The sequence below is a fragment of the Garra rufa genome, chromosome 6 (assembly GCF_049309525.1).
Source record: "Garra rufa chromosome 6, GarRuf1.0, whole genome shotgun sequence".
Classification (NCBI taxonomy): Eukaryota; Metazoa; Chordata; class Actinopteri; order Cypriniformes; family Cyprinidae; genus Garra; species Garra rufa.
The window spans coordinates 53,986,496-54,009,877 of record NC_133366.1 but is presented as its reverse complement, the minus strand read 5'-3'; the positions used below and the strand labels follow the sequence as shown (position 1 = coordinate 54,009,877).

The 23,382-nt window shown below is 30.0% G+C and overlaps 1 protein-coding gene across 1 annotated transcript in view; it reads right to left on the bottom strand.

Annotated features, from left to right (window-relative positions):
• Positions 1-23,382, bottom strand: part of LOC141336980 (neural cell adhesion molecule 2) — a 95,067-nt gene that overhangs the window by 3,406 nt on the left and 68,279 nt on the right. The window contains exons 15-16 of the mRNA XM_073842701.1: positions 20,038-20,212; positions 7,494-7,701 (exon numbers count right to left, since the gene is read on the bottom strand). Coding sequence (XP_073698802.1) covers positions 7,494-7,701; positions 20,038-20,212 — 383 coding nt within the window. The remainder of the gene's footprint in view (positions 1-7,493; positions 7,702-20,037; positions 20,213-23,382) is intronic.

Here is a 23,382-nt window from a genome sequence, read left to right as displayed (position 1 = left end):
GTCAGAATTCCGAGATATAAACTTGCAATTCTGAGAAATGAAGTCAAAATTGTGAGCTATAAACTTGGAATTCTGACTTCATTTCACAGAATTGCGAGTTTATATCTCGGAATTTTGACTTTTGAGATATAAACTCAGACTTCATAGAAATAAAGTCAGTATTCCAAGATATAAACTCGAAATTCCTGTGATGCAAAGCTGAATTTTCATCAGCTGTTATTCCAGTCTTAAGTGTCACATGATCCTTCAGAAATCATTCTAATATACTGATTTATTATTAGAATTATTAATGTTGGAAACAGTTGTCCTGCCAAATATTTTTTGAAACCTGTGATACTTTTTTTCAGGATTAAAAAAGAACATATATATTTTTTTTCTAACAATGTAAATCTATGCTATCACTTTTTTTTTTTTTAAATTTTAAACATCCTTAGTGAATAAAAGTAATAATTTCAAAAAAAAAGAAAGAATAAATATTGACTGACCCCAAACTTTTGAACAGTAGTGTATATTATTAGAAAACATTTCTATTTTAAATAAATGCTGTTCTTTTTAACCTTTTATTGATCAAATAATTCTAAGCATTGATAATAAATCAGCATCTTAGAATTATTTTTGAAAAATCATGTGACACTGAAGACTTGAGTAATGATTCTGAAAATTCAACTTTAATTACAGATATAAATGAAATTTCAATGTATATTAATATATATATATAAAAACATTGTTTTACATCGTAATATTTCACAATATTACTGTTTTCTGTATTTTTGATCAAATGAACACAGCCTTGATGAGCACAAGAAAGTTCTTTAAAAAAAAATCACAAATCTTACTCAACCCAAACTTTTGAACATCAGTGTACATGTTAAAATGTAATTAATTGCTTTGACGAAAGCTGAATTTTCAGCTTCATTTCTTTAGTTTTCAGTGTTAGATCTTTTAGAAATCATTCTAATATGCTGATTTGCCCAATATTTTTGTGGAAACAGTGATACTTTTTATTTTTCAAGATTCTTTGATAAACAGAAAGTTCAAAAGAACAGCATTTATTTGAAATAGAATATTTTGTAACATAATGTCGCTTTTGATCAGTTTAATGCATTCTTGTTGAATAAAAATATGAATGCTTTTGAACAGTTTAAGTTAAAGTTCAACCATCACTTGTAACGTGCCAAACAGCCAGTGTCTGTCTCTGACGCACTTCACATTTCAGCTCTAACTCTTACTCTGGCTCTGTCAGAGGAGTCGTCTCATTGGGTTCGTGCACTGGACTGCCGTCCTCCTGGTTAGTAATTCTCTCTTCTTCAGTTCTCATCTCCACGATGGGCTCCTTCGAGCCATCAACCCTACTCACACAAACACACATGCAGGTGTCCATCACACTAAAACACACACAGCAACACTAGTGCACACTATGAATGTAAATTTTTCAGATACAAACTCACAATTTTAAGAAATTGCTAGTTTTTATCTCGTAATTCTGACCTGCAATTTCTTGCAATTATGACTTTACATTCTGCAATTCTGACTTCATAACTCACAATTGTGCACTTTTAAGAGATATAAACTCAGAATTTTATATCTGAGTCAGAATTCCTAGATATAAACTTGGAATTCTGACTTAATTTCTCAGAATTGCGAGTTTGTTTCTGACTTTTGAGATATAAACTCGCAATTCTGAGAAATTAAGTCAGTATTCCGAGATATAAACTTACAATTCTGAGAAATAAATCAGATTTCCAAGATATAAACTCGCAATTCTGAGAAATTAAGTTAGTATTCCAAGATATAAACTCGCAATTCTGAGAAAAAAATCAATATTCCAAGATATAAACTTGCGATTCTGAGAAATTAAGTCAGAATTCCCAGATATAAAATCGCAGTTCTGAGAAATTAAGTCAGAATTCCGAGATATAAACTCAGAATTCTGACTTCATTTCTCAGAATTGCGAGTTTGTATCTCGGAATTAAGTCATTAATTCTGACTTCATAACTCACAATTGTGCACTTTTAAGAGATATAAACTCAGAATTTTATATCTGAGTCAGAATTCCTAGATATAAACTTGGAATTCTGACTTCATTTCTCAGAATTGCGAGTTTGTTTCTGACTTTTGAGATATGAACTCACAATTCTGAGAAATAAAGTCAGTATTCTGAGATATAAACTCGCAATTCTGAGTAATAAAGTCAGAATTCCTAGATATAAACTTGGAATTTTGACTTCATTTCTCAGAATTGCGAGTTTGTTTCAGACTTTTGAGATATAAACTCACAATTCTGAGAAATAAAGTCAGTATTCCAAGATATAAACTCGTAATTCTGAGAAATTAAGTCAGAATTCCGACATATAAACTCGCAATTCTGAGTAATAAAGTCAGAATTCCTAGATATAAACTTGGAATTTTGACTTCATTTCTCAGAATTGCGAGTTTGTTTCTGACTTTTGAGATATAAACTCACAATTCTGAGAAATAAAGTCAGCATTCTGAGATATAAACTCGCAATTCTGAGTAATAAAGTCAGAATTCCTAGATATAAACTTGGAATTCTGACTTCAGTTCTCAGAATTGCGAGACTGTATCTCGGAATTCAGACTTTTGAGATATAAACTCGCAATTCTGAGAAATTAAGTCAGTATTCCGAGATATAAACTCACAATTCTGAGAAATGAAGTCAAAATTCCGAAATATAAACTCGGAATTCTGATTTCATTCCTTAGAATTGCAGGTTTGTATCTCGGAATTCTGACTTTTGAGATATAAACTCGGACTTCTGAGAAAAAAAGTCAGTATTCCAAGATATAAACTCGCAATTCTGAGAAATAAAGTCATAATTCCGAGACATAAACTCGCAATTCTGAGAAATTAAGTCAGAATTCCCAGATATAAACTTGGAATTCTGGCTTAATTTCTTAGAATTGCGAGACTGTATCTCCGAATTCGGACTTTTGAGATATAAACTCGCAATTCTGAGAAATTAAGTCAGTATTCCGAGATATAAACTTACAATTCTGATAAATAAATCAGATTTCCAAGATATAAACTTGCAATTCTGAGAAATAAAGTCAGTATTCTGACATATAAACTCGCAATTCTGAGTAATAAAGTCAGAATTCCTAGATATAAACTTGGAATTCTGACTTAATTTCTCAGAATTGCGAGACTGTATCTCGGAATTCGGACTTTTGAGATATAAACTCGCAATCCTGAGAAATTAAGTCAGTATTCCGAGATATAAACTCACAATTCTGAGAAATGAAGTCAAAATTCCGAAATATAAACTCGGAATTCTGATTTCATTCCTTAGAATTGCAGGTTTGTATCTCGGAATTCTGACTTTTGAGATATAAACTCGGACTTCTGAGAAAAAAAGTCAGTATTCCAAGATATAAACTCGCAATTCTGAGAAATAAAGTCATTATTCCGAAATATAAACTCGGAATTCTGATTTCATTCCTTAGAATTGCAGGTTTGTATCTCGGAATTCTGACTTTTGAGATATAAACTCAGACTTCTGAGAAAAAAAGTCAGTATTCCAAGATATAAACTCGCAATTCTGAGAAATAAAGTCATTATTCCGAGACATAAACTCGCAATTCTGAGAAATTAAGTCAGAATTCCTAGATATAAACTTGTAATTCTGACTTAATTTCTTAGAATTGCGAGACTGTATCTCCGAATTCGGACTTTTGAGATATAAACTTACAATTCTGAGAAAAAAAAATCAGTATTCAAAGATATAAACTTGCAGTTCTGAGAAATTAAGTCAGAATTCCGAGATATAAACTCAGACTTCTGAGAAAAAAAGTCAGTATTCCAAGATATAAACTCGCAATTCTGAGAAATAAAGTCATTATTCCGAGACATAAACTCGCAATTCTGAGAAATTAAGTCAGAATTCCTAGATATAAACTTGTAATTCTGACTTAATTTCTTAGAATTGCGAGACTGTATCTCCGAATTCGGACTTTTGAGATATAAACTCGCAATTCTGAGAAATTAAGTCAGTATTCCGAGATATAAACTTACAATTCTGATAAATAAATCAGATTTCCAAGATATAAACTTGCAATTCTGAGAAATAAAGTCAAAATTCCGAAATATAAACTCGGAATTCTGATTTCATTCCTTTGAATTGCAGGTTTGTATCTCGGAATTCTGACTTTTGAGATATAAACTTGGACTTCTGAGAAAAAAAGTCAGTATTCAAAGATATAAACTCGCAATTCTGAGAAATAAAGTAATTATTCCGAGACATAAACTCGCAATTCTGAGAAATTAAGTCAGAATTCCTAGATATAAACTTGTAATTCTGACTTAATTTCTTAGAATTGCGAGACTGTATCTCCGAATTCGGACTTTTGAGATATAAACTTACAATTCTGAGAAATAAATCAGATTTCCAAGATATATACTCGCAATTCTGAGAAATTAAGTTAGAATTCCCAGATATAAACTCGTGATTCTGAGAAATTAATTCAGAATTCCCAGATATAAACTCGCAGTTCTGAGAATTTAAGTCAGAATTCCCAGATATAAACTCGCAGTTCTAAGAATTTAAGTCAGAATTCCCAGATATAAACTCCCAGTTCTAAGAATTTAAGTCAGAATTCCCAGATATAAACTCGCAGTTCTGAGAAATTAAGTCAGAATTCCTAGATATAAACTCAGAATTCTGACTTCACTTCTCAGAATTGCGAGTTTGTATCTCGGAATTAAGCCATTAATTCTGACTTTATAACTCACAATTGTGCATTTTAAGAGATATAAACTCGGAATTATCAGAATTCTGAGATATAAAGTAAACTTTATATAAACAATTCTGAGAAATAAAGCCAGAATTCCGAGATATAAACTCGCAATTGCAATTATGAGTTTATATCCTGCAATTTTTAACTCACAATTGTGCATTTATATCTCAGTCCAGAGAAAAAAAAGTCAGAATTGAGAGGTGTAAACTCGAAATTGCAAGAAAAAAATATCAGAATTGTGAGATTAAAAAGTTGCAATTACCTTTTTTATTTTTATTCAGTGTCAGAAATGGGCTTCCATATGTATTCCATTCTGAACACATGTATTTATTAAGGATGCTCAAGTTTAAAAAGGATGCTTAGGCATGTATTAATGTAACTTCTTCTTCCTGCACTGTTAGACAGATCTAAAGATTTTATTTTGACTTGTCTCAATGGAAACAAACTATAGCGAGGACTTCAACTGTTTATGTGAGCTATAATATCTGAAAAAAATCTCAGATGATGATTATGATGGTAAACCCACCAATGCTGGACTTAATGCGCCGCTAATGCAAACAGATCAATAGACTCGGGATTTTATTAGCAAATGAATCTCACGAGATCTGTGTAATTCTAAAGCAAATGAAACCATCTGTCTGATCATTTACTGAACTCACTCAGCAGAACGTTATTAAACCAGGCGATTACGGCATATCTATAGTATGTGCATATTATTAATAGCATTTAATGGTAATGGGAATATATTATGAAATAATTTACTGTAAGCTGAGGGTGAAATTCATCCCTCGTTATTAGATAATGACTGTCAGTTTCCATTAATCATCAGATTCAGAGACAGATGACGACTTTACTAGAAGCTCTTCACATGTGAATGTTAAAATGATTATTACAGTCTCACAAAGACTGTAATACAAAGAAGTTTTTTTTAACCAAACGTCTCTTGTTGGTAAATTGCTTGTTAATCTCTCCTGCTAATATGGAAAAAATTGTGAAATATTATTACAATTTAAAACAGCAGTTTTCTATGTGAATATATATTAAAATGTAATTTAATTCTTTGATCAAAGCTGAATTTTCAGCATCATTACTCCAGTTTTCAGTGTCACATGATCCTTCAGAAATTATTCTAAAATGCTGATTTGCTGTTCAAGAAATATTATTACTATTATCAATGTTGAAAACTGTTTTGTTGGACAATATTTGTGTGGAAACTGTGATACATTTTATTTTTCAGGATTTTTTGATGAATTGAAAGCTTAACAGAACATTTGAAACATAAATATTTTTAAACTTTATAAATGTCTTTAATGACACTTTTGATCAATTGAATGCATCCTTGATGAATAAAAGCATCAATTTCATCAAACTAAATCTTCAAACACACAAAACACACATATTTCATCTAATATATATATATATATATATATATATATATATATATATATATATATATTTTTTTTTTTTTTTTAATTTCAGCATTATTTCAATAAAATTCAATACACTTTAATTGCATACATTAAACCCCCTCAATTTTTCTATCTATAACTATAAAAAAACAAGAATAAATATTATTTTTACGGTATTATAGTACTTGTTTTATTTTCCTTTTAGTAAATTTATGTGCTTTTTAATGCATTCTTGATAAATAAAAGTATTAATTTCAGCAAACTATACCTTCAAACACACAAACATTTTAGTTTTATTCATTTTAGTAAAATGTCAGTTAAATTTAAACTTAATACAGTTTATTTTTCATCTAATATATATATATATATATTTTTTTTCTAATATTTTATTTTATTTTATAATTACTATTTTTATTTAGTAATTTTATCTATAACTATAAAAACAATATTTCTACATTTTTTATGCTATTATACTATAAATATTTTAATTCGATTTTAGGTTTTCATTTTATTTTCGTTTTAGTAATTTTAATGTGCTATTTAATGCATCCTTGATGAACAAAAGTATCAATTTCAGCAAACTAAACCTTCAAACACAAACATTTTAGTTTTAGTAATTTTAGTAAAATTTCAGTTAAAAAAAACTTATTACAGTTTAGATTTTTTTTATATTTATTATTATTATTTTTATTTTTATTTCAGCATTATTTTAATGAAATTCAATAAACTTTTATTATAGCATAAATATTTTAATTAGATTTTAGTTTTTCATTTTATTCTCCTTTCAGTAACTTCATGTGCTATTTAATGCATCCTTGATGAACAAAAGTATCAATTTCAACAAACTAAAACGTAAAACACACAATCAATTTAGTTTTATTCAGTTAGTAAATTTATTAGTAAAATTCTAGTTTAAAAAAACCTAAAAAAAAAATTTCTAGCATTATTTCGATAAAATTCAATAAACGTTTATAGCAAACATACACATTTTTAATTATATTTTAAGATTTTATTTTCCTTTTAGTAATTTTATGTGCTATTTAACGCACCCTTGATGAAAAATTTCAGCAAACTAACCCTTCAAACACTCAAAATCCTTTAGGATTCAAGGAGATGTTGACATTGAGAAAACAATGTTGGAACAACGTTTTCACTGTGAGACACAAAACAACATAAACTAACTGCTGGTTAGTGCTGGTTTAAGCTGGTCTAGCTAGTCTTCTAGTCTTTCAGTTGCCACATACTCACAAATAGTCATGCATCACATAAAATGAAAGCTCTAGTGCAATGACGATCGGCGCTCATGCAAACGAAAGGCGATGAACTCACAGATACGCTGCTTTGCCCTCCTCCAGCTCTTTGCTCTTGCCGCTGGTGGAGGATTTCTTGCTGCAGAGCTTGCGGGTGATGCACATGAGGAGGCCGCACTGGCGCAGGAAGAAGCAGCTGACGTCCACCAGCACCAGCAGCAGAAGAAGAGCCGCCACGCCCAGACCCACCACCGCACCGAGGCCCAGGCCGCTGAACAGGGAATCTGCTGAGACCCAAGAGCAAACCACAATCTCAACAACCTCTCAGATCCATCTGCATGACTGAAAACACACCGATGGAGATGAGAGATGAATTCAGCAGCTCAGAGATTCAGACTGTTTCTGTTCATGTTCTGTTTAAGTCTCAGAGAAGTCAAGGCTTTCAAGATCTCAGAAGTCAGTGCAACTTACATGCAATTTTATGAGAACAGTGAATTCTATAACATGCATCAAACGTCCAAATGTTATGCTATTTCTATATTTCTATCTATAAATAACAAGAATAAATGCAATTCATCCTACATTTAGTGTACACCACTTCCGTTATTTTTAAAAATAAAAAAATATTTTTTTTGCCAGGTTCAAACCGTTATTTATTTACTGACTTTCTTGTGTAATTTAATTTATTTATTTTTTCTTTTTATATTTGGTGATATTTTTGAAAGATCATGCACATAAATACTAAAAATGCTTTTCTTACTTAGATTTTTTTTGTCTCGTTTCCAGCCAAAATATCTAAAAATTCGTAAATCAAGTACGATTTCCTAGACGATTAAAAAATGATTTTCTTTTTTTAATTTTTTTAGAAAAAAACAAACAAACATCAAAATTAAGTGAGTTTTCGCTTAAGCAAAACAATCTGCCAATGGGGTAAGATGTTTTTTTGTTTGTTTTTTTTTTCAAACAGAAATCAGATTATTTTTCTTACCCCATTGGGAGATTATTTTGCTTGTTTCCAGCAAAAACACTTAATTTTGACTTTTTTTTTCTTTTTAGATATTTTGGCTGGAAACAAGACAAAATATCTAGCTAAGAAAAGCATTTTTTTGCCGTGAATACAATAAAAATTCACACGCTAACACATCAACATTTGTTGATTGATGTCTACGTTGTTGCCAGAAGTAATTTTAGTATTATTTATACACTATTATAGTATTTATTCATATTTTTTCATTTTGATTAAAGTAATTTTATGTTGTTTGTTTGTAATATTTATATTTAGCTTTATTTTAGTTTTAGTTAGTAGTTCAGTTTAGTTTGATCAAATATTTATTTATTTTTATTTCAGTGTTATTTTAATAAACCTTTTTAGTTTTAATTTTAGTTTGCAATAAAACTGTTCAGTAAACATGCTTTTATAACATCCTGCAGATTTCTATCTATAAAAAACAATAATATATATTATATATTACCATACTTTTATAACACAAATATTTTAATTACATTTTAAGTTTTAAATTCATTTTAGTTCTTAACCTTCTTTAGTTTTTTATGTTAATTTATAGTTTTTATATTATATTATAACTTTATTTTAATGGATTTGGCTTTAATTTACAATAACAGCCCTGGCTGCCAATCTATTTGGGATTGTTTTCATATATTTTTTCAGTGGTCAAATGTTGATTTATTGGCTAGTAGTCATTTTCTGACATGTGTGTTACTACTTTATAATAAATAAAATGAAAAGAAGCAAATCTTTTACATGATTTCTCCGTAATCACAGGTTCAGAGATGTGACTGTTTGTGATGTGTTTAGTCCACAGCTCTTATTGATCAGAGTTAGGACATGATTCTGCAGTCCATCTTCAGGTTGTTTTGATGCGTTATGGATGAAGGCATCAAAGATTCATACACAACATGTTAGAAATACAAAGAGCCAGCGGAGCCTGACATTCACCTTCATATTACGGCTTATCGAGCGAGAGCGTGGACTGACCCGCAGCGTAAACACCATCTAAATGTCTACTCATGTGCTAAAGACACCTGAAGCACTGATTGATTAGAAGAAAACTCTTAAATATGGGAAGCCTTGAGTCAACATCAGTGCCCTGAACATCTTCAGAGGGTTTCATTGATTCTTATCAAAGGGGGAAACATGCAGAGCATCAAACACGAAACTGAGAATTCATGTTCAGCGCTGGATGAAGTAAATACAAATCAAACTTCAAAACACTCACTTTCGCGCAAATATTTAATGCAGCTTCAAGTTGGCTGAGTAGATCAGCCAAAAATGTTTAGAAGATGTAGATGAGTTTTTCTTCATCAGATTTGGAGAAATGTAACATTCCATTACTGTTTCACCAATGGAGTGAATGGGTGCCGTCAGAACGAGAGCTGATAAAAAAAAAAAATCACTATAATCAACAAGTAATCCACACCAATCCAGTCCATCAGTTACCATCTTGTGAAGACAAAAGCTGAAACAAATCCATTATTAAGACTTTTTAAATTAAAATACGAATCAATAATCCATAATAACACTTCCTCAAGTGAAAAAGTGGTCTAGTCTGAATCAGGAGAGAAATCTGCACAGTCCAAAACAGTCCAAAACAGCTGGATTTTGATGTGAGAGACAACAAGAGATGGTTTTTTTCCCTGGAGGAAGCGTTATTTTGGATTATTGACTTGTATTTTAGTTTAAAAAAAAGTCTTAAATGATCAATTTGTTTCAGCTTTTGTCTTCTCAAGATGTTAACTGATGGACTGGAGTGGAGTGTGAATTACTTGTGAATTATTGTGATGTTTTTATCAGCTGTTTTGGACTCTATCTATTCTGACGGCACCCATTCACTGCAGAGGAGCCATTGGCGAGCAAGTGATGGAATGATATACTTTTCAAAATCTGATGAAGAAACAAACTCATCCTAATCTTGGATGGTCTGAGGATGAGCACATTTTTTAGGCTGATTTTAGACAAATTTTTAACCAAAATATGAGCCCATAATCCATAATAACGCTTCCTCCAGGGAAAAAAAGTGGTCTGGTCTGAATCAGGAGAGAAATCTGCACAGATCAAGTACCATTTACAAGCCAAAACAGCTGCATTTTGATGTGAGAGACAAGAAGAGATGGTCTTTTTCCCTGGAGGAAGCGTTATTTTGGATTATTGACTTGTATTTTAGTTTAAAAAAAAGTCTTAAATGATCAATTTGTTTCAGCTTTTGTCTTCTCAAGATGTTAACTGATGGACTGGAGTGGAGTGTGAATTACTTGTGAATTATTGTGATGATTTTATCAGCTGTTTTTATCAGCTGTTTTGGACTCTATCTATTCTGACGGCACCCATTCACTGCAGAGGAGCCATTGGCGAGCAAGTGATGGAATGATATACTTTTCAAAATCTGATGAAGAAACAAACTCATCCTAATCTTGGATGGTCTGAGGATGAGCACATTTTTTAGGCTGATTTTAGACAAATTTTTAACCAAAATATGAGCCCATAATCCATAATAATGCTTCCTCCAGTGAAAAAAAGTGGTCTGGTCTGAATCAGGAGAGAAATCTGCACAGATCAAGTACCATTTACAAGCCAAAACAGCTGCATTTTGATGTGAGAGACAAGAAGAGATGGACTTTTTCCATGGATGAGGCGTTATTATGGATTATAGACTGATATTTTAGTTAAAAACGTCTTTAATGATGGATTTGTGTCAGCTTTTATCTTCTCAAGATGTTAACTGATGGACTGGAGTGGAGTGTGGATTACTTGTGGATTATTGTGATGATTTTTTCAGCTGTTTGGACTCCCATTCTGACGGCACCCATTCACTGCATTGGTGATCCATTGGCGAGCAAGTGATGGAATGATATATTTCTCCAAATCTGATGAAGAAACAAACTCATCCTAATCTTGGATGACCTGAGAGTGAGCACATTTTCATTTTCAAGTTTTCATTTTTGGGTGAACTGTCCCTTTAAACACTGGCTAATCAATCACACCTAAATCAATCAACGACAAATGAGAATGTTTTAGTTAAAAAATCTCTCAAACTGGATCTTAATTTTAATCAATAATTTAGTTGCCGGTTTAATTACCTGCTTGTTATTTGAAGAAGTTTATGTGCACATAACTCAAGTTTCATTTGAGCATTTGAGGTTAAAAAGTGTATAAACATTTTTTTTTTAAGAAGATGACTAATCGTTTTGCTAGAGAATACCCTTATTCCTTGGCTGGGATCATTTAGAGCCATTTGAAAGTGCATTTTTAACCTTCAATCTGTTGAACACCACTTAAGAAAAATTCTGGAATGTTTTCTACAAAAAAATTAATTTCTTTGCGACTGAAGAAAGAAAGACATGAACATCTTGGATGACATGAGGGTGAGTAGATTATCAGGAAATGTTCATTCTGAAAGTGGAGTAAGCCTTTAAACCAGCACAATATTTTTAACACATATTTTTTTGTGTGGGTCAAAGATGTCCATATCAAAAGAAATTTACAAAAGTGATTTTATGTCTATAGAAAGCACATTAAATGTAATTAAAGTGTCTACTTTTTAAGGTTTCTAATAAGCATTTAAAGATAAAAATGTCAAAATTTGGTTGAAATTACGTTACATTGTTATTCAGTGTAACAATATTTGTGTAAAAATTCAAACAACATGTTTATTCTGACTTGAACATATTAAAATATATAAAAGAATATTCAATTTTATTGTGTTTTAAATAGGTAAAAACATTCTTATTGACAAATGGGTAAAACCTAGGATAGTGGTAAATTTAAAAAAACGTAGAATTACAACTAGTTAGTATTTGGGGTGAAAGTTATTAGTCTTTTAATATGTCATCAATTGATTTAGTTAAATATGCCTGACAAGACCAAATTACATTTTAGGGGCGAAATGTATTATATTTATTTTTTGCTCAGAAAAACAAAAATGCAAGTAAATTAAACAGAAAATATTTTAATATTTTTTGGGAAAAACAGCAACAATTTAAAGCAGTATTACACTTATTGTTTTTATGCTTAAACCCTTTTTCTCAAACTCACCTTTGGCCCCTGTGTGTGTAATGTAGCCCTGGTCTGACTTATTTGAGTCTATTCGTGTGCTTTTTCTTCATAAAATACACTTCCTTTCCGCTGGTGCTGAGTTTGACCAACATTATCTGCCGATAGAGCACTAAATGACTCACAAAAACAGCTCTGAGCGCCGCTGAAGTAACCATCCCGCATGAAGCATCACTATCATACAATATTATATGGAGCCAAATGTCCATATCATCATATTCATGCCCACGCAGCGTTTTACAGCCGCTGTCTGCTGACCTGAAACCAGCGATCTGTTCCTGAACAATAGCCAAAAATATATTGTATGGGTCAAAATTACTGTTTTTTCTTTTATGCCAAAAATCATTAGGAAATTAAGTAAAGATCATGTTCCATGAAGATTTTCTGTAAAATTCCTACTGTAAACATATCAAAATGTAATTTTGGGTTAGTAATATGCATTGTTAAGAACTTAATTTGGACAACTTTAAAGGTGATTTTCTCAGGATTTTGATTTTTTGCACTCTCAGATTCCAGATTTTCAAACAGATGTATCTCGACCAAATGTTGTCCTATCCTAACAAACCATACATCAATAGAAAGCTTATTTATTGAGCTTTCATATGATGTATACCAGGGTTTCTGCAGATATGAACAAGTGAAATTTAAGACTTTTTAAGACCTTTTTAATACCACCTTATATGAAATTTAAGACCGAAACCTGTAATGGAAATAGATATTATATTACATGCATATATGTAATATTTAATGTGTTTAATGTAAAAAGTAAACACAATTTCATGGCTGTCATAAATTACATTTATTACTACGATATACAGTGAACTTTTCATATCAGCAGATACTATTCCACACAAAATATCCCCATAAAAGTACTACTAGAAATATCTGATGTAAAAAAAAAAAATTCTGAAGCAATATTTTCATCAGTGCTCTATTAGCTTTTACATCTTAAATCTGCATATTTGATTTACCTTTATAATGGCCTTTTTTTTTTTACTTTTGAAATGTATGCATTACCTTTGGAATTTATTTTATGAATTTATCAAATTCTAAATGGCTGTTAGCAGTGAGATTACACAATTTACACTGCAAAATTTAAAGTGAGATTATTGTTTTAAATACATTTATTGATTTATAAATATATAAATTAGAAATGTTGGGTGTGGAGGCATACTTTTAAACACACTAAACTACCAGCAGGTGGCGGTAAGTCACTTCATGAGCGAGTTATTTCAACTGATTCGAGCAAAATGCTGAATCATAGCAAAATGTTGCTAGGAGAATGCTTCTGCTGCGATCCTTGTTTGGAACTATTTTCGTTGGTGAAACAGAACAGAACAGTGAAAATATTTTGTCTAATATGTAAGTAACTACTTGACTAACTACTTGTTTATTGAGCTAAAATTAATGTAAAATTTGTAATTGTGAGAATATTCAGCAAAAAGCTCACTTGGTATATTACTGAACTATATCATGTTATAAATAAACTATACATTTAAAATTTTTACCTCAGTGTGTTTCTTTAGAATGCTGTTACATTCATTTGTTTTAAAGTATGTCACAAATAGACCAGAAATACACTATCCATTATCAATTTCTGTTTACGTTGAATGTATTAAAATATGAATCTTTCTTGCCTTTCGATGCTTCGCTAGTTGTTTTGTCACTTCAGTTTTAATCAGGCGGTTTGTTCGGTCGGGCAAGTAATTGAGAACATTATATACAGAAAAAGGTAGTTTGACCTGTATTCTGCTACTGCGATTCTGTCTGAAGACGCAGTAACTTCCGCAGGGGGAGAAAAAAATCTACAGTTGTTAGCAACTGGCCTTAGCCAAGCCCTATATTCAGTTTTTTCAAGCTAAGTATCGCTAAACTTGCACTTCCCCAAAGCTAAAAAGTTAAATCCATTTTACTTCTGTGGTACAATCCGAGAGAGACTCGCGCCAATAACAGAAAGCTGATTGGCTATTGCATGCTGGTCTCATTTGTAGTTTAAATACAGCAAATTATATTTGGAATAGTGAAATAAAGAACTACAACACCACGGAAACAACAAAAAGAGAATTTAAATGAGCTTTAGAGGTAGCGTTACATGGACATCGGAAAAATAAGACCTGTGTAAAATTATTTAAGACCTAGAACAGCGAATTTAAGACTTTTTAAGGCCTAAAATTTTGATTTTTAAATTTTAGACTTTTTAAGACTTTTTAAGACCCCGCGGAAACCCTGGTATACATCTCAGTTTTGTAAAATTTAACCTTATGACTGGTTTTGTGGTCCTCATATATATATATATTCATTCGAAAAATTCACAAAATTCTAACCTTTCATTGAAGTAAAACGATGGAAAATGGGGGGATATCTCATCATGAAATAAATGTTTTTCTCTAATTCACGTTGGCCATAATTATTGGCACCCCTAAAAATTTGTCTAAGTAAAATATCTTTAAATTATATTCCCATTAATATTACTTTTTTTTTTTAGCACACCAGGGTGGCTAGGAGTATAACATTGTCCAGTCATAACTTTCTGTTCCACAGGATTATAAATATGAGGAACACAAAAGCCAAATTCCCTTAATCATCCATCACAAGGAGAATTAAGAAGTTCCAATCAACTAAAGATGTTACAAATCTGCCTAGAAGAGGATGTGTGTCTATATCATCCTAATGCACGATGAGGAGGAGAGTTTGAGCGGCCAAAGACTCTCCAAGGATCACAGTTGGAGAATTGCAGAGAATTGTTGAGTCTTGGAGTCAGAAAGCCTAAAATAAAATGATCAAACGGCCCCTACATCACCACATGTTGTTCCAGAGGGTTTCAAGAAAAAACCCTCCTGGCTCATCTAAAACAAACTCCAGCATATTCACTTGTCAGACATGATTGGAACTTCAAACAGGACTGGCTTCTATGGTCAGATGAAACTAAAAATGAGCTGTTTGGCAGCTAACCCTCCAGATGGTTTTGTTGCAGACAGAGATGATAAAGTACCCCATGCCCACAGTTAAAAATACTGCTGGGTCTTTAATGTTGTGGACCTATTTTTCTGCCGGAGGTCCTGGACATCTTGTTTAGATACATGGCTTCATGGATTCTATCAAATACCAGCAGATAAAAAATCAAAACCTGACTGCCTTTGTTGGGAATCTTATAATGGGCCATGGTTGCATCTTCCAACAGGACGATGATCCAAAACAAACATCAAAATCAACACAAAATTGTGTCACTGAGCACAGAATGAAGCTTTTACCATGGCGTCCCAGTTCCCTGACCTCAACCCTGTATAGAAACTGAAGAGAAGAAGCACCAACGTGAAGCTGGGAATAAAGAGATTCTGGAGAATCTGAGATTCTGTATGAAAGAATGATCTCTTGTCAGTTGTTGGAGGAAACTCAGAGCTGTTATGTTGGGAAAAGGACATTGCAATAATTGGGTGCCAATAACAGTGGCCAACGTGAACTAGAGAAAAGTCATTTATTTCATAATGAGATTTCAGCCATTGGTTCTATTGACTTACTTCAATGACAGGTTAGAATTTTGTGAATTTGTTGAATGAAAGATCAAAAGGATAAATTATGCAGATTTATTTTCACATCCACCTTTGCTCATATTTACCAAGGGTGCCAATATTAGTGGAGGGCAGTGTAGTATCTGCTGTAATGTGAAATTTTTGGTGATTTTAAAAAAATACAAAATATTTAAATACTAAAAATGACTACATTTTACTAAACGTCGTTAAAAATGGCAGATTAAAATAATAATAAATCTAGTAAAATAATAAATAAATAAATAAATAAGTAAGTAAACCCCAAGTTCTCATTAGAGTAATTGGAAAAATATATTAATTTAAATAAATATTTATGGGTCAAAGGTTTAAGCATAACAACAATACGTGTGATACTGCTTTAAATTGTTGTTGTTGTATCCAAAAAACAAAACAAAACAACAATTAAAACGTTTACTAGCATGATTATGTTTTTACGCCACAATATTAAGAGTCTTCAAACTAATTGACTGTAAAGGAAAAATCAAAGCCGCTCTCCAAACAAACACAATAAGTGAATTAAATGCGGTATGACTTGAGTAAAGGTGGCTGATCTCCTGATTAAGAGCAGAAATCAATCCCTAATCAAAGAGCAGCATCTGATTAAATCAGCTCTAATCAGTCGAATGCAGTCAGAGCAGGACAGATTCACTGAAGATCTGTGTGAACCGAGGCCAACACCGTCACTGATACGGCTCAAACAGAAGGAACACAGAGCTGGAGACCACACCATTCATTACAGGATCATTTAAATCAAAGCAGATAAAAAGAAGACACATGCATCTTAAACAGCAGACACACTTATATATATATTTATATCAAAAAATTTCAATTCACCTGATACATGTTTCTTTTAGCAAAAGATTGCCAGTCAATTTTAGTGAGTTATGAATGAAAAATGTAAAAGGTGTTGAAATACAGATTACAAAGCTGTAGCTTCTCTTAATAAATGATGAGGCGAGTCTAAAAAAGGAAAGGCGTGTTATTTTCTTTCCTCCATACTGCTTTATTGACTAATGAGAAAAGACAACACAGCCTGCCAAACAACATGATACTACACACACTTCACAAACACCAGCTCAACAGTGTGTGTGTGTGTGTGTGTGTGTGTGTGTGTGTGTGTGTGTGTGTGTTTGTTTGGGTGAATCACACAAAACCTGTCCAGATCATATTAGATCTTGAAAATAATAGAGGAAAATAGAAAATTAAACCTGTTTTAGGTTCAATAATTAATGCATTATATATAATATATTCATTTTAAAATGGTAAAGTATTTAAACATAGTAGTAATTGCTTCACTGCCCAATTTATCATGACTAAAATGCAATAATTCCATAAATAAATAAGTAAATAAATAAATAGATAATTACTTATTTACTTATTTAAATGCAAAAATGTATTTTTAAACTCAAACAAAAAATAAATAAATTAAATTAAATATTTAAATTGTGAAAACAACAACAAAAAAGTAATTTATGGTGATTTTTTAAAAATACAAAATGTTTAAATGCCAACATTTAACCCCAAATTCTCATTACAGTAATGGGGAAAACCCCATATTAATGAATTAACTAAATGCTAAATTAAATTGTAAAAAAAAAAAAAAAGTATATAGTAGTGTTTGCTTTAATGTGTAGTTTTTGTATGATTTTTAATAATACAACATTTTTAAATAATACAAATTGTTACATTTTTTACTAAACTTTACTAAAAAAATACTACTTCTAATGAAAAAAATAAATAAACAACAAAAAATAAATTGATGGTGATTTATGTAATGTGTAATTTCTGGTGATTTTTAAAAATACAAATTGTTTAAATACTAAAAATGAGTATATTTTTACCAAACTTTATAAAAAAAATACTACATCTAATAAAAAACAACAACAAAAGAGTAATTTATGGTGATTTTTAAAAACACAAAATGTTTAAACCCTGCATTCACATTACAGTATTCCCATATTAATTAATTAAATAATATACTGTATTACTTACTTAAAAACTTACTAAAAAAAATGAAGGTTTTAAAAGTTTTAAAATAGAAAAATATTTACACATAGTAACTGCTTCACTGCCCAATTTATGATGACTACAAAAATGCAACAAATGCTGTAATAAATAAACAAAACTTACTATATTACAAAAATCAAATTATTAATTCTAAAAGTAATCAAATTTTCATTACTGTAATAAGAAAAATATACAATATTAATTGAATTAAACGGTAATAAAATATAGACATTTTAGTAGAATTTGTTGTACTGCACAATACTTTAAAAATCATTAAAGTAAAGCATCTTGATGGTCCTAAAACTAGCTTTGTTTCAGTTTAGCAAAATATCATTGCTTCCTGATTTTGAGGTTAAACATATTTCATGATATTCACCCGTTTCTTACGTTCTCCGCTTCCAGAAAGACTGGTTGAGTTTGTCTGGTTAAGTGCGTAAAGCTCAGGTCAAGATGTGGAGCGGCTGGTCGTCTCATGAATACAGATCAGCTCTTCGAACGGCTTCAGCCAATCACACTGCAGCACCGCATTTGATCTGATCTGATTGGCTGCAGGCATCTCATCTCTACCTGAGACCCGAAACCAATCCTGATCCACCGTGACTTTACTTTAACATCACTGTTTTTATCCCACGCCTTCAAACCTTTCTCAGATTATCGTATCGGGTTTATGAGGACGGCAGGAATACGGATGAGGAAAGTTTCTTGTCGTCTTAGATCTTCCAAAGTTTTCTGCATTTCATGACCATTTCTAATTTTCTTTTTAAAAATTACTAAAATAAACCAAACAAAAAAATAAATAAAAAAATAAATACATTTGTAAAAAAACATATAAGAACAAATAAAAATGCAAAAATATTGTACAACATGCATATTCAAAAATATTTTGAATATGTATATTTATATATTAAAATTATAATAATTATATAAAAAATATATTTGTATATGAAAAAAAAAAAAAATATATATATATATATATATATATATATATATATATATATGGTGCATTTTAAAATTAAAAGTATAAATAAAAAAGTAAAAAAAAGTATAAATAAATAAATTCTCGTTAAAGTAATAAGGACAAATCCAATAATAATTATTTAAACAATTATTTATACAATATTTAATCAGTAAATTATTTTGCTCAATTTATTAAATTATCACAAATTATTATAAAAATTGTAAAATGAATAAAAATGAATAAAAACTTTTTTAAAAATGACAAAATATATTAAACAAAATTGCTAAAATGTAAACAAATTAAAATGAAATCAAAAATGTAAAAATTAAATAATATAACATTATTACAGTATTACAGTAATAGGGAAAATTACAGTTTTTAGAAAAAAAATAATATTTTTTTAAAAAAGTATTTGCTGCACTGCCTAATTTATGTTGATTATAAAACAAAAATTCCAAAACAATAATAATAATGCAAAAAACTTAAATTAAATTAATTGATTTAAAAATAAAATAAATATATAAATATATATATATATATATATATATATATATATATATATATATATATATATATATAATATTAAAAAGCATTTATACCGAGTGGTATTTGTTGCACTTACTTATACCAAATTATGGCGATTTAAAACAAATATATCTACAATAAAATAATACAAAAATCACCACTGATAACAATAATTTCAAAAATATCTCGATGGTCCTAAAAACAGGCTTAATTTTAGTTTTGACTTCATTTAATACTAAAAACAACAAAAATGCTTAAAGTTGATTAAATCGAAATGAAAAAGGAAGATATAAAACTAATTAAAAATACCAATAAATACAAAAATGTATTGTGAAGCTCCACTTGACGCAGGATTCCTATCAGAAAGTCACTGTCTGTGTAGGTTTTCCAGCAGATTCTGAATAATGCTCGATTTGACAAGTAGGGTGCAGCCAAATATATCTCAGGATGAGTTGTAATTTGACACGATTCAGCTCTAAAAGCACAGAGCGGTCCGGGATGAAGGGCGTGCGTGTACCTGTGATGTCGGGTTTCTGCGGCATGAGGAACTGGAAGAAGGTGGGCTCCGACAGGCCCTTGACGTTGCGTGCCGTGATCTCCACGTTGTAGCGCGTGTTCCATTGCAGCGGCTGCAGCAGCGCATAATCATTCATGCCGGGAACCAGCTTGGTCATCCACTGCTCCTCTTTATCCTGAACACAAACAACACAAACACGTCATTCATTCTGGACTCATCTGCGTCTGTTTCTCACATAAAGCACCAAAGGACTTCAGAACGCTGTTATTTAAGTTTTAGTTTCTGGTAATATTTTGAATTTTTTAATTCAATAAATTAAAAAAATAAAAATATTTTAATTAAAAATGTCTCTGTTTTTAATTTAATTTTAACCCCTTAACTGTCACCCGTCCACTCTGTGGGACGCCTACATTTACTTCACCATTTTGCAATAAAATCCTAGTCTAATCAAGACAAACTATATATTGTTGGAAAGGTCTAAGGCTCCTAAATAGATACTTAACATTTTTTTTGGGGGGGGAGGGGGGATTTCCTTGTTGCCTTTTCCCCTATTACACTTTAAAAATCATAAGAAATTAAATATCAGTGGAAAACTTAAAATCTCAAAATTCCTTCTTTGAAAGCCATGTTAAAATCAGACATTGCATTAACATGAAAAATGTTCATCAAAACCATATTACAACATCTTTTCATTCATGAATAATACAAATTTAAGTTTGAATTCTTAATTTTCATGTCTCTGTGCAAAAATGGAAGTGACAGTTAAGGGGTTAATGACAGTAATTTTGAAGTAGTGATTTTTTTTTAAGATGTCTATAGTATTTATTAATTTTATTCATTGATTTTAGTTTGTTTACTTTCAGTTATATTAGACATTTTCATTATTTTCAAGAGCTGTTTTCATTGTGTTGCATTTGACAGCAGCTATTATCTGCACTACATTTATGTTATTTTATTTTAATAACAATTTATTTTATTTTATTCATTTCAGAAAGTTTTACAGTATTTTATTTTAGTTAACATTTATTTTATTTCAGTAATCGAAAAAAAAAAAAAAAAAATATATATATATATATATATATATATATATATATATTCAGCAATATATATTTCCATGACATATAAATATGTATTAAGTATATGTTTGGCACCATTTAAAAGGTTTGGGGTCAGTAAGTTTATTTTATTTTTAATTTATTTTATTTATTATTTAATTTTTAATTATCTTTAATTTCAGAAAGTTTTGTGTTATTTTAATATTTTTGTTACCGTTTATTTTATTTCAGTACCAATTTATTTTATTTTATTATTATTATCATTATTCTTTTTTATTTGTTTTAGTTTTGGTTTAAATGTAGTTTTTATTATTGAACAAAAATAAATTACGTTCATTCATTCATCGGAATATGTATTTATGTGCATTTATTGATTATATGTTCACTACCATTCAAAAGTTTGGGGTCAGTAAGTTTTATTTTATTTAATTTTATTTATTATTATTTTTATACATTTTACTTCAGTAATTTAATTTCGGAAAGTGTTATGTTATTTTATTTTTGTTAACATCTTTTTTTTCACTAACAATTTATTTTATTTTTATTATCATAATTATTTGTAATGCTTCTAATTGTGGTTTAAATTGCGTTTTTATTACTGTCATTAAAAATGTTATTAAAAATAAGTGATATATAGTAATAAATATTTCCATTAAAATACTTACATTAACTGAATCAAAACAAAACTAACTGAAGAAGAAAACATTCACAATAAAATATTTATAATAATAATTATTGTTATTTTAGTTAACATTTATTTCAATAACTATTTATTTTATTTTATTATTATTATTATTATTATTATTATTATTATTATCATTTTTTTAAAATAATTTTACATTTAGTTTTCATTACTCATGAAATATTTAATTTAGTACTACATATTTCCATGACATATAAATATGTATTTATGTTTATTTATTGATTATATGTTCACCACCATCAAAATGTTTGGGGGTCAGTAAGTTTTTAATATTTTATTTTATTATTTTTATTTATTTATTCATTTTACTTTAGTAATTTAATCATTTAATTTCAGTTTTTTTTTTTTTTAGTTTAGTCAAGTTCACAATAATAACCCAGCTTGAGAAGACTTGGAAATTGTGCCTTAATGTTGTTTTAGGTCATGTTTGGATCTTCATTCTTCAAAAGTTTGGATAGACATGAGGAGGATGAGTAAATAATGACAGATTTTTTTTTATTTTTGCTGAACTTTTCATCTCGGACCGCACAAAAAACACAAAATAAAATGACACACACACAAAAAAAAAAAGATCTAAAGGAGGAATGAAAAATTTATGCAAAGCCAGAAAGTTTAGACAATGTTTCCGATCATCTCATCCTGACCTGATACGTCTGGAAATATCTGATCTTCTTGACTTCATCTCCTGTCTGCGGGATTTTAGTAAAGCACTTTGAAGAGATTTCACTTCCCATAAAGCTTTGGAGATTGAACTTCAGTCTCATACAAATACTGACAATTTCAATAGGAAGTTTCTCAAGTGTTTTCAATGTTTTTAATTTGTCTTTTGTGTCTCTTTTAGTCTATAAAATGGCATGTATATAGAGATTAAAGATTGATATTATTAATCAAGAACTGATTATATTATGAAAAGTAGACATTGTTAAGTTCTTAAGAGACAAAAAAACAAAACACTCACAATATGATGAGAAACACGAATAAAGAGAGTTTATTTTGATTTCATGTTGACTTTATGGTCAAACATGTGTTGTTGACCTTCTGCGAGCAGGAGACTGAAATCATTGTTGTGTGTCTGACATCTTTTATTTTACACACATTTGCCCAAAACGGCCTTCAGAAGCTCTCGTAATGAACGCCAGCCTTGTTTCTTTCTGACACTTTCATTTGTAATGTTGTTCTTTAGTGTAGCTCTGATGAGCACAGATCGACACAAACAACAGAAAACACAAAAACATCACTTACTCTATAAATCTCTGAATCTCTCTAAACCACATCAGGGTCATTTTAGAACTTCAGACCGCTGTTATTTTAATATGACTGACATACTGTTTTAGTTTCTGTTAATATTTTGAATTAGATTTCATTTGTGTTTTCAATTTAATTTTAATGGCAGTAATTTTGAAGTAGTAATTTTATTGTGCATTTTTGTAATTTATTTATTTTAAAAATATGACTATATATTGATTTGATTCATTATTTTTTGTTTATTTACCTTCAGTTATTTCAGACTTTTTTCTATTATTTCTAAGAGATGTTTTCATTGTGTTGCATTTGGCATCAGTTATTATATGCACTACTTTTTATGTT